The sequence below is a fragment of the Cebus imitator genome, unplaced genomic scaffold (genome assembly GCF_001604975.1).
Source record: "Cebus imitator isolate Cc_AM_T3 unplaced genomic scaffold, Cebus_imitator-1.0 Scaffold580, whole genome shotgun sequence".
In the NCBI taxonomy this organism is placed as follows: domain Eukaryota; kingdom Metazoa; phylum Chordata; class Mammalia; order Primates; family Cebidae; genus Cebus; species Cebus imitator.
In genome coordinates this window covers 213,491-225,701 of record NW_016107895.1, presented here as the reverse complement: position 1 = coordinate 225,701, position 12,211 = coordinate 213,491, and the positions used below count along the sequence as shown (strand labels likewise).

The 12,211-nt window shown below is 41.5% G+C and overlaps 1 protein-coding gene across 3 annotated transcripts in view; it reads left to right on the top strand.

The window, feature by feature from the left end:
- The first annotated feature begins 289 nt into the window (after window positions 1-289).
- Window positions 290-12,211, top strand: part of LAMP2 (lysosomal associated membrane protein 2) — a 43,852-nt gene continuing 31,930 nt past the window's right edge. For all 3 annotated transcript variants that reach the window (XM_017516341.1, XM_017516342.2, XM_017516343.2), the window contains exon 1: window positions 290-595. In XM_017516341.1, the coding sequence (XP_017371830.1) occupies window positions 532-595 (64 nt within the window). In that variant the 5' untranslated portion in view covers window positions 290-531. The remainder of the gene's footprint in view (window positions 596-12,211) is intronic.

The window sequence follows — 12,211 nt, the reverse complement described above, 5'->3', positions numbered from 1 at the left end:
ACAACACACACGGGGACCTGTCAGGTGGTGAGGGACAAGGGGAGGGAGAGCATTAAGACAAATATTTAATACATGAGGGGCTTAAAACCTAGATGATGAGTTGATAGGTGCAGCAAACCACCATCGCAAATGTATACCTATGTGACAGACAGGCATATTCTGCACATGTATCCCGGAACTTAAAGTAAAATTTATAACAATGAAAGAAAGAAAGAAAAAGAAAAAGAAAATGCCGTCCGCGCGTATCTCTTAGGAGCATAGGAAGGGTTGTGAACCAAAAAGCCAGGGCGTGGTATCCCCGCCCACCTGTCTTCACATCACCACCCCTCTCGCCGCTTTCAAGCGCGGAGATTGGCTGTAAGCAAGAAAGAGCCCCGCCCCTAGTCTTATGACTACCGCTGAAGCGCCGATTACTGGCTTTTGCAACGCTGTGGTCGGTGGTCACTCGTGCTCTTGACCCAGGTCTAGCGAGCCTTTTCCCTGGTGTTGCAGCTCTTATTGTACCGCCGCCGCCGCTTGCTCTGCGGAATCATGGTGTGCTTCCGCCTCTTCCCGGTTCCGGGCTCAGGGCTCGTTCTGGTCTGCCTAGTACTGGGTGAGTTGTCGGGCCCTCCCGATTAGTCTGTGCGCCTGGGCCTGGGGCGACAGTTCTACAACCTGAAGGACTGGTCCGAGGGTGAGGGGGTTGAGACGCTCAGCAGCTGACACTGGGCGGCGGCTTTTGGCCCGGGGAGGCGAGGGGTGACCTAGAGAAGGCCTGACCGAGGGATGGCGGGGAAGAAGGGCCCAGGAGAGTAAGAAGGGGCCGGTAACGGGGGTGGACGCCGAGGGAGTAGGCTGGGAGGAGTGACGAGTGGAGAGGGTCGGGGTGGAAAGAGAAACTTGGGGAAAACACTGAGGAGTGAGCGTAGGAGGGTGGTACATGCAGATTTTGGGTGCCAGAGACAATTAGGAGAGTCCCGGTTTGTTGAGACCAGGGAAGAGTTTTGAAGATGGTGGCAAAACTATGGGGCGAGATAGGAAATTAAGAGAGGAGATCATGCCTGCCTGGAGTAGCTTGGGGGAAGAATGTGGGTGAGGGACAGATAGGACAGTAGAGCCTGAGGGGCAGGGGCAGGGGCAGGGTTGGGCGTTTTGTTGGTAGGAATTTGAGGCTGTGGAGAAAGGGTGATTCCAGAGATGAGGAGTGATACTGGGTTTGAGTTTGGCAGTCACAGTTTTGAGGCGGAAGGAACCTAAGGTATCTGGGGAAATTTCCAGGAAAGAAAATTTGGACTCAACATCTGGGGACTGAGAGGTTCGGTGGGAACTTTGATGGGGAGTGCATATCTACTTGGAGGTATTGAGGATGTTGATTTTCTCCCAATTTTGCTACTTCCTCCCAGCCAGGCACTGACCAAAAAATCCCCAGACGTTTCAGCTGGGAGGGCCTCCCACATGTGAGGTTTTGCGGGTGGAGTATCTGAGTTTGGTAGACTACCTCTTTGCCTTCAGAGTCTTGTTTTTTTTTTCTTCCCCGTCACACAACTATACTATTACCTCATTTTGGGGGGGTACAGGGAGCAGGTAGAAAACTTGCTGAGGATTGAGTTGTTCCCAGGGCCTAAGAATGGCTGGATGGGACTCGTTGCAGTGGCTCAGGCCTGTAATCTCGGCACTTTGAGAGGCTGAGGTTGGTGGATCACCTGAGGTCAGGAGTTCGAGACCAGCCTGGCCAACATGGTGAAACACCGTCTCTACTAAAAATACAGAATAGCTGGGTGTGGTGGTGGGTGTCTGTAATCCCAGCTACTTGGGAGGCTGAGGCAGAAGAATGGCTTGAACCCAGGAAGCAGAGGTTACAGTGAGCAGAGATCATGCCATTTACACTCCAGCCTGGGTGACAAGAGTGAAACTCTCTCTCAAAATAATAATAATAACAAAAGAATGGCTGAACAACTGTTTGCTGATTGTGTTGTGCCTTAATAGATAATGGATCCCTAACAGCTTTCATGCCTAAAGCTGAACTTTGACCAGAGTGTCTCTTCCTGACCTGATTCATGCTGTGCTTGTTGCTACCCACCTACTCTTGCTATTTGTGACCTAATAAAATAACATAAGGAGCAGACCCAGATGAGAGTGGGGAGGAAATAGACATATTAGGGGTCTGAGAAAGCAGTGGGAGATATCCATTTTGTAATTCACATTTCAGTAGAATAAAATCAATACCCTGGAATAGTGATTCTCAACCAGGGGACATTTGGCAGTATCTGGAGACATTTTTGGTTGTCACAACTGGGGAATTGTTTTTAGCATCTAGTGGGTAGAGGCCAAGGATGCTGCTAAACATCCTAACCAAGCACAGGGCAGGCCCTCACAACAAAGAATTTTCTTCCTGAAAATGTCAATGGTGCCAAGGTTGAGAAACCCTGCTCAAAAACCATGGTATTGAAAGAGTTCCTGATTATCTAATTCACTGACTCACAAGGACTTTTTCATAGGTGTACGAAATCAAAACTTCAGAATAATGTTAAGAAGGTATTTGTCCTTTTTGGCTGGGCACAGTGGCTCACGCCTGTAATACCAGCACTTTGGGAGGCCAAGGCTGGTCGATCATCTGAGGTCAGGAGTTCAAGACCAGCCTGGCCAACATGGTGACACCCAGTCTGTACTAAAAATACAAAAATTATATTGGCATGGTGGCACATACCTGTAACCCCAGCTACTTGGGAGGCTGAGGCAGGAGAATCTCTTGATCTCCTGCAAGGAGATCTCCCGGGAGGCAGAGGTTGCAGTGAGCTGAGATAACACCACTGCACTCCAGCTTGGGTAACAAGAGCGAAAGTCCGTCTCAAAAAGGAAAAAAAAAAGAAGGTATTTGTCCTTTTCACTCTTATCCTCTCACCAGTGTATAGCAGAGTTTTCCAGAGGCTACACAGCCTGTGATGTCCTCACCACACTGACGTTCTTGTGTTTTATTCATTTCTCAGTTTTAATTTCTAATACTGTAATACCAATACATATGACTTACTCACATAAACCTCTATGAGGTCCTCAGTGGATAAGAAAGTAAAAGGATCCTGACACCAAAACGTTTGGGAATCCCTGATGTACTCCAGCTGTTCACATGGTGCAGGAAAGTCTTCTGTACCACTTCTGAAAGGGGGCCGTGAGGCTTTGCTTGAATACTTAATTCTAAGCCTTAACTGTACCTTGGAGCACTTACTGAGGGCAGACTGACCCTAAAAAAGGATTGTTTACAATGGAAAGTACCTTATCAGTGACTAGAACACATCTGACCAAGGCGTCTGTTAATCAGTAGTTCCCTGCCAATTGAATTTGTGCACAAATACAACACTGTTACTGTTTAGAGAAAGTGAAAAAAATAATAGTTGTCCTACTTGTTGTCTTTCATATCATTAAAGTTTTTTTTATTTTTTAATGAAAGCTTTTTTTTGTTTTGTTTTTACAAAAGCAATGCTTACTTATTGCAGAAAATAAACATGCAAAAAGAAGCACATTAAAAAATCAGCTCATCTGCTAGTTTGCCATTTATTGGTCAGGACTAACTAGATTTATCCTCTTAGAAAATTTCCAAGCTTGATTCCCTCTTCCTTCAAGTTCAGAGCAGGATTTGGAGGAATAAAAGTTAATAATGTACCTAGATCTGATTTTTAAGAGGTTCTAGGATGAAATAGAAACCACTTTTCTATACAGCTGCTTTTTTCTGATAGCTCTTGGTTCAGTGTGGACCCAGTGTCCTCCCATATAGCTTTTTTCTCTCAAAAATTTAGCAGTTGCTTGGTGGGTTTTACGCAAGTTACTTTTCTATATCAAAATGGATACCAAGGATAGGTTTTTGAAAACTCAGTGAATATTTGTAAAGTACCTACTATGTAGCTAGAACTGTGCCTGGGTACTGTAGAGGGTGACAATGAAGGAGGTTGTGTCCTGAATTTCTAGTCTTATTAGCACTAGTGCTCTAGCTGTGCCAGTTTGATTTCGTAACTTTATAACTCTATCTCAGCTTTACCTGTAATCTTTTAAAAGCAGCAGCTTTAGAGTAAGTACAGAAAAGGATTCTTAGAGGCTATATATTGGTCTTTGTCATAGAGATTAAATTATGCTGGCATTTGTTTGGATGAATTGTCACTGACCAGCCAAATTTCTGAAGAAAAGCTATAGATTTAAAGGTGTTACAAAGTGGATAGTGGGTGAAAATCCTTTCTTTATATATAAATTGCCTAATTATGGTCCTTTTGTGATATCATAGATTTCAGGATTCTTCTGTGGTTATTGATTCTTGTAATTAGCTTGACTTCTGGTTGTTTTGTTGTTGTTGTTGTTGTTTTTGTTGTTAGGGTTCAGAATTTTTTTTTAGCTTTGAGTCTTTTCTGGGTGGGAAAAGCGTCACAGAATTATTCTAGTGTACGTCACTGGTAGGAGCCTCTCCCTTCCACATGTGTTTACTGAATGCCTATTGTGTCCCAGCCACTAAACTAGGTGAAAGGGACAGAGCAATGGATAAGACAGATGAGGTCCCTGCTCTCATGGAGCTTACATTTTAGTGGGAGAAGAAAGCTCAACAGATAAATAATATAATCTCGGATAGTGATAAACACTATGAAGAGACTGGGCATGGTGGCTCATGCCTGTAATCCCAGCACTTTGGGAGGTCAAGGCAGGCAGATCTCCTGAGGTCAGGATATCAGCCTAGTCAGCATGGTGAAACCCCGTCTCTTCTAAAAATACAAAAATTAGCTGGGTGTGGTGGCGGCACGTGCAGGCCCTAGCTGCTCGGGAGGCTGAGGCAAGAGAATTGCTTGAATCCAGGGGGTGGAGGTTGCAGTGAGCCAAGATCATGCCACTGCACTCCAGCCTGGGGGACAAGAGCAAAACACTGTCACAAAATAAAACAAAACAAAATCACTATGAAGAAAATTATGTAGATAATGAGAAAGGAGAATGAATAGATGATAGGAATGGGTGATGGGGGATGATCCTTCTTTATAGTATGTGGTCAGAGGGCCTTCCATTATTGGGTGACATTTGGGCGGAGACCCGGGTGTTGACAGGAGGCCAGCTATGTGACCATCTGGGGAAATAGGAATAAATCTTATCATTTGCAAAATCTTAGGTTACTAACCTATTTTCCACTCTTTTTTTTTCTCCTGATTTTAGTCAAGTCTCTCCTATGGTATCAGTCTCTAAGAGCAGCGACTATCTTATATACTGTTTTTTCCCATTGACTACCTAGTATAGGGCCTGGTACATTGTTAACCATTAGTAAATTTTTGTTGAGGATATTCATTGGTAGGCACTAGGGATATGGTGGTAAACTAGACTAATTTAGTCTCCTTTTTCTTCCATGAATTTTAAATGATATTTTGCAAGAAGTTCTTTTGGATTGAAAACTTCAAGATCAGTGTGAAGCAGTACGGATAATTATAAGTAATTTACTAAAGTATAATCCCATATAATAATGCTAGTCTCTTACCTGTACTCCTTCAGATATACCTCCATAGTCTTGAAGGGGGTAATACCGAGAATTAGGAGGTCCTTGGTGAGGAGAGTTAGGTTTTCACAAAGAACTACTCTCTCTCCTTTTGGAGGTTATCTGAGAGAGAGAAAATAAGCACTAAGATTTTTCTATAGACTTACCACATTTCATTTAACTGGTAACTTTGATTTTGAGGTTCTGCCAAAATTATTCTAGCTATAATAGAGATAGTGGAAAGGACAGACTTGTCATCAGTTCGTTAGTCACTGATTATCGTATCTGACAGGGTTACAGATATTCAAATATGTTCCAAAAGAACATTTTTCTTCCCCTATATCTTTGGGTAGATTTTATCTATAACCAAGGATTATTTTGCAACACTGGAGCTGATTTAAATAACCCCTAATGCAGGAAGACTGATCTTTCTTCTATAGTTCAAAAGCATTCTGATCATAATTTCTTATTAAAGTGATCAGAGATACCCTCAGATCCAAAAGTATACTTTATAAGTACTTGTTGGTATCCTGCTGTGCATTCTGAAAGAATTCTGGAGGTCTGCAAAACACTGCTCAACAATTAGTATTTTCCGTTAGTTGAGTAGTGTTGAATCTTGTTTCCTTACCCACTCTCTGACCTTAAAGAATTAAGTTATTTTATAGCTTAAAAATTTTTTATTAACTTTTAATGCTCCTTTTCATGTGTTCAACATTCTTAACTTAAAATCATATTACTTTTCTGTTTTAAGAAACTTACCAAAAAGCAAGGGTGTAAAGTAACTGAATGCAATGAGGGTATCAATTATGAGGAATTATAAAGAAGAAACAGTTAATCTGACTTAAACCAATAGGAAAACTATCACTCTGAACAGAAAACAAAGATAAATTGGTATCTAACTTGCTTGGCAAATTTCTTTTAGCTCTGAAGGGTTTATATGCTTTCAAAGAACCTATTGGAGAAATATACACTATAATTCTTAATAAGGGTAACTTCCCCAAAGTCTCATAGCTAGGAAGTAGGACTGCCTGATTTGAATTCTAGCTCTTCAACTCCAGGAATGGGGACTCTTAATCACTTCATTATATAAACAATCCAGTATCTTGGATCATTGTTTGATTTTTTTTTATTGGTTTTCTTTTATTGCTAGCATTATGTTCTTCCCGCACCTCTGATTTTGTGTGTTTATATTTTTTCAGCTACACCTGGGGTCAAATACACTTGCAAAAACCTAACCACTTTTTGCAGCATCTTACACTTGGGAAAGTAAGGTCTGTGTTCTCTCTCTTTCTTTCTCTCTCTCCGCTCCTCCTCCTCGTGTGTGTGTGTGTGTGTGTGTGTGTGTGTGTGTGTGTGTGTGTTTGAGACAGGGTCTTATTCCATTGATTCAGGATGGAGTGCAGTGGAGTGATCTTGGCTCACAGCAACCTCTGCCTCCTGGGCTGAAGTGATCCTCCACATCAGCCTCCCAAGTAGCTGAGACCATAGGCACGCACCACCACACCCGGCTATTTTTTTGTATTTTTAGTACAGATGGTGTCTTGCCAGGTTGCCTAGGCTGGTCTTGAACTCTTGAGCTTAAGTGATCTGCCCTCCTCGGCCTCCCAAAGTGCTAGGATTGTAGGTGTGAGCCACTGCCCCAATGAGGTCTACTTTCTAAAATAATCTACAGGCTGGGCGTGGTGGCTCATGCCTGTAATCCCAGCACGTTGGGAGGCCAAGGCGGGCGGATCACCTGAGGTGGGGAGTTCAAAACCAGTCTGACCAACATGGAGAAACCCCGTCTTTACTAAAAATACAAAATTAGCTGGTCATGGTGGCATACCTGGAATCCCAGCTACTTGGGAGGCTGAGGCAGGATAATTGCTTGAACCTGGGAGGCGGAGGTTGCAGTGAGCCTGGATTGCACCATTGCACTCCAGCCTGGGTGACAAGAGCAAAGCTCTGTCTCAAAAACAAACAAACAAACAAACAAACAAAAAAAACCTACAAATGACCTTTCTGGAAACAGGATTGAGAGGAAATTTGACTTTCAGAACGTTGATTTTGAGGCATACCTTTTTCTTTTATTTAGAGAATAAACTCTTAGCTCTGTAATGACTCACTAAAATATATTCATCTATGGTTTTTTAATGTCATCAAGCCTTTTAAAAATTGGGTGTTCTAAAATCAAACAGCAATAAGGATGGAAATTGCTTGCTAGAGACTTTTTAACAAAGTATAAATATTTCAACTGTAACGTATCTTTTGGGAAAAGCTCTGTTCCTAGCTTGAAATCCATGTCAAGATTTATTGAGGTGAAAATTGACATGGGGTTTGAGGGAATATCCAGAAGACTGATAGGTTCAAGATTTGGAAGAGCTAAAGGACTGGCCTCCCTGTAATTAGATTAAGCTATGTTTTGGGTCCCTATTGCAGTGTGTTTTCACCTTGATATAATCAATCAGTATTCATTGAAAATCTAATATGCATTCAACACTACTTGGAATGATAGGAGATAGAGGAAAAGTAATACGCATGGTGTCCCCTACCATGACACCAATGATAGATGACATTCATATAAAAGACACACTGCTAGGGGTTGTAGCGTAGATCAGATCATCTGATCAAGTGAGCATATTGGAATTCAAATGAGTGACAGAAATGTTATCTAAAGGGAGTCTTGACTCTATCCATATATATCATTCATTCACAGACTTGGTACTTTTTTTATTAGTAACAAATTACTTGCTGTATACTATAATTTACCTGGCACACCAGTTTGTTATGAAGTGACAGTTGAAAACTGCTGTGTTGGAGCTTATGACAGTAGGAGGGACAGGATCTACTGCCATAAAATAACTGAATAATTCACGATAATATGAAATATACTGAAATGGGATATGCATTATGACTGCTCCTTGAGGGCTTTTATAGTCAAGGAAAGCTTTGTGGAGAAAATGGCTACTGAAATAACAGATAGCATATCAGCCTAGGTTCTTAACTGCAAGCAAGAGAAACAAAATCTGATTGATTTTAAGCGGAAAATAATTTATTAAAAAGATACTGGGATATAATGTATACCCTTTGGTCCCACAGTTTCATTCCTAGATATACAGCCAACGGACACGCATACATGTGTTTACCAACATGTGCAAGAATGTTTGCAGCCACGTTTGTAATAGAATCAAACTGGAAACTATATAAATGCCCATTAAAGGTAGCATAGATAAATCGTTTTTTTGTTTTGTTTTGTTTGTTTTTGAGATGGAGTTTCGCTCTTGTCGCCCAGGCTGGAGTGCAATGGCGCGATCTCAGCTCACTGCAACCTCTCCCTCCCAGGTTCAAGCGATTCTCCAGTCTCAGCCTCCTGAGTAATTGAGATGACAGGCATGTGCCACCACACCTAGCTAATTTTTATATTTTCAGTAGAGCCAAACCCATGCCATTTGATGGCCAGGCTGGTCTCAAACTCCTGATCTCAAATGATCTGCCTGCCTCGGCCTCCTAAAGTAATGGGATTACAGGCATGAGCCACAGCGCCTGGTCTGTATTCACCTGATCATAGAAAGTTATACAGTAGTGACCACAGACTGCAATTATGCACAACATGGGTGAATCTCACAAAACCTAACATTGAGTGAAAGAAACCAGTCACAAAAGATAGCATCGTGAATGATTTTATTTATATTAAGATGAAAAATGGATACAATTAATCTGTGTGTTAGAAATCAGGATAATGGTTACCCTTATGAGGGAAATAGTAACTGGAAGGGGAAATAAGGAGGGCTTTGCAAGTATAGTTGACCCTTGAACAATACAAGTTTGAACTGTGTGGATCTACTTATACATGGGTTTTATTTCACCTCTCCCACCCTTGAGACAACAAGACCAAACCTGCCTCTTCATCCTCCTCCTTATGATTTTCTTTTCTTTCTTTTTTTTTTGAGATAGAGTCTCTGTCTGTTGCCCAGGCTGGAGTGCAGTGGTGTGATCTCAGCTCACTGCAACCTCCACCTCCTGAGTTCAAGGGATTCTCCTGCCTCAGCCTCCTGAGTAGCTGGGATTACAGGCACCCACCACCACACCCAGCTAATTTTTATATTTTTAGTGGAGATGAGGGTTTCATTCTGTTGGCCAGGCTGGTCTTGAGTTCCTGACCTCAAGTGATCTGCTGCCTCAGCCTCCCAAAATGCTGGGTGTGAGCCACCACGCCTGGCCCTCCTTATGATTTTCTTAACAGTTTCTTTTCTCTAGCTTTATTGTCAGAACACAGTATGTAATGTGTGTGTGTATATATATATATATTACAAAATATGTGTTAATCGACTGTTAATGTTGTTGGTAATGCTTCTGGTCAACAGTAGGATACTAGTAGTTAAGTTTCAGGGGAGTCAAAAATGCTCTGCAGATTTTCAGCTGTGTAGGGTCAGCACCTGTCCTGGTAATGTTCTGTTTCTTGATACAAGTGGGTTCGGTTTGTGAAAATTATTTGAGCTGTAGACTTAATGTTATATGCACTTTTCCCTTATATCTGTTATTGCTGTGCCTGTTTCTATACATATGTTACATATCAAAATATTTATTAAATGCGGTATATTAGGTAACTCAGAATTTCTGGTGCTCCTGGCTGTATATATCAAATCCCGATTCAGGATTCAACACCCCAGATCATGCCGCCGAACTGCACTACCACCGCCAAGTGTGAAATTGCAGTTTGCTCTGCCTCCCTGGCCTGGGAGCTTGATCCTGCTGCTGCTGCTCCACACCTGCCTCCCACCCTGTTCCCTTCCTGGCTCCATTTGCAGCCCTCCTTTCAAAGCGTGGGGTGGATACCTTTGTTAGGCAGAGCCTAGCACAAGTGGTCCTCCTTACTGCAAAGGAGTCTGGGAAAGCAAGTATCCAGTGTTTTCATCTTTTATAGTGGGTGGTGATTTCTGCCAGAAAGGGGACAAGGAGTGTTTAGGTTTTGGGCAATCAAACAGAGAGGAAAATTCATCTTTGGGGTGAGCATTTAGGCCAATAGAAGAAAGTACATTTCAAGTGTTAGGAACAATAGAAGCCCAGGGTAGAGGCTGAATAGAATATGGCATTTGAGCCCAGTGGAAACAAGTTTAACTGGATTAAAGGATGTGCTCTGGGAAAATAGTTGGAGAAAAGTTGAGGGAATAGGATAGGGCAAGATTAAAGATTACTTTGAAAGTCAGGCAGAGGAATTTAAATTTCATTTGGGAATTTTGGAGCTAATAAAAGTTTTTGAACAAGATCGTGTCCTAAAAGGAAATGGTACTTAAGGATTATTAATCTGGCAGCACTTTTAGGGGCATCTAGGAGTTGTCTGTCAGAATTCAGGAGTGGGGTGTAGAGATAAAGGCAAAGATTGGATTTAAGAGAAGATTTGGAGGAAAAAAATCAATAGGACTTCTTTAAGAGAAAGAAGTAGAGGCTGTTTCTGAAGCCTAGCTTGAGTGACTGGTCCCACTCTTCATTTAGAGCCAGCGAGGCTGAGGAGGGACCCAGTTTGGAGGCAGTAGAAGAATGAATTTTAGTTTGGGAATTGCTGAGTTTGAGTTAAGAGATATTGAGTAGAAGCAGTCCCTGTGCACTTAGAGTTGGGGACCAAGAAGTGGAAAGAATTGCACTCCCAGGCAGAAAGGCCGTGAAGGGAATGGAAAAGAATATGCCAGAACCCTCAGGGTATTTCTTATCTCTTGTTTATGGGCCACCAGGTGTACTATCTTGATTTGGGTTTTAAATGATAAGTTTGAACGCCAACCTGTACCTTCTGCTTCACAAAACGTCAGTTCTCACACCCCAGGACACATTGATACTATTACTATTTTCCGTGGTCTTCTTCCTGTTATTCTAATATCTTTGGAAAGAAAATGATTAATGTATGTGAGGCTTTTCTTGGTTATTTTCACTAGTTTTGAATGCTTTGAATACAAAGAGAATAGTATACTAAAGCTAGAGACCTTAAACAAGACCGAGAAAGACTGCATGGAAAAGCAAACCTCCAGTTCATTAAAATTGTAAGTTGGAGTTCTTGGCTCCACGGCAGGGTAGCCTTGGATCAGTAAGTATGACAGCTCCCTTCCATATTGTACTTAGAAAAGAATGATCATAAAACCTACTTAGGCCTCACAAGGTCTTTTTGAGTCTTAGCCAATGCATTTAGTCACTGTCAGTAACCACAAGCTTTAGTATAATATTCTGGCTTTCAAAGCAGCAAGGACTCCAGAGCATGACGATAGGCTCTTGTATGCAACTTAAAAGCTGTTGCTGAGGCATGCCTTCTTGATAGTCCTCTAAAATTAATTTAATGTATTTTAATAGCAAACTTACAGGAACACCATAGAAGACAGACAACATTAAAAACATGTACTTGCATGTAGAGTAACTCAGAAAAGTAGAGTGAATAGATGGAATCTACTTTATGATAAAAATGCTACAAACACCATTTAATTGCCATCAATAAGAAACTTACTTGTTTTAAAAAAAAAATCCAAATGCTGATATTGTCCAGAAAAATTTAATAGATTTATACTTATTATAAAGTTGAACTGTTGAAACTTCTTCACTGAAACATTTTAACATGCATTAATGCTTTACGTCTCTACATTTATATTAAAAATTCACACACAAATAAAAATGGAAAAACTGCTCATACCTGACTTCTGTCTCCTAGTTTTCCACTCACAATCATATACTTAGGTACCTTTTGACCCCATGGGAAAAAAAAATATCTAATGTTCAGAA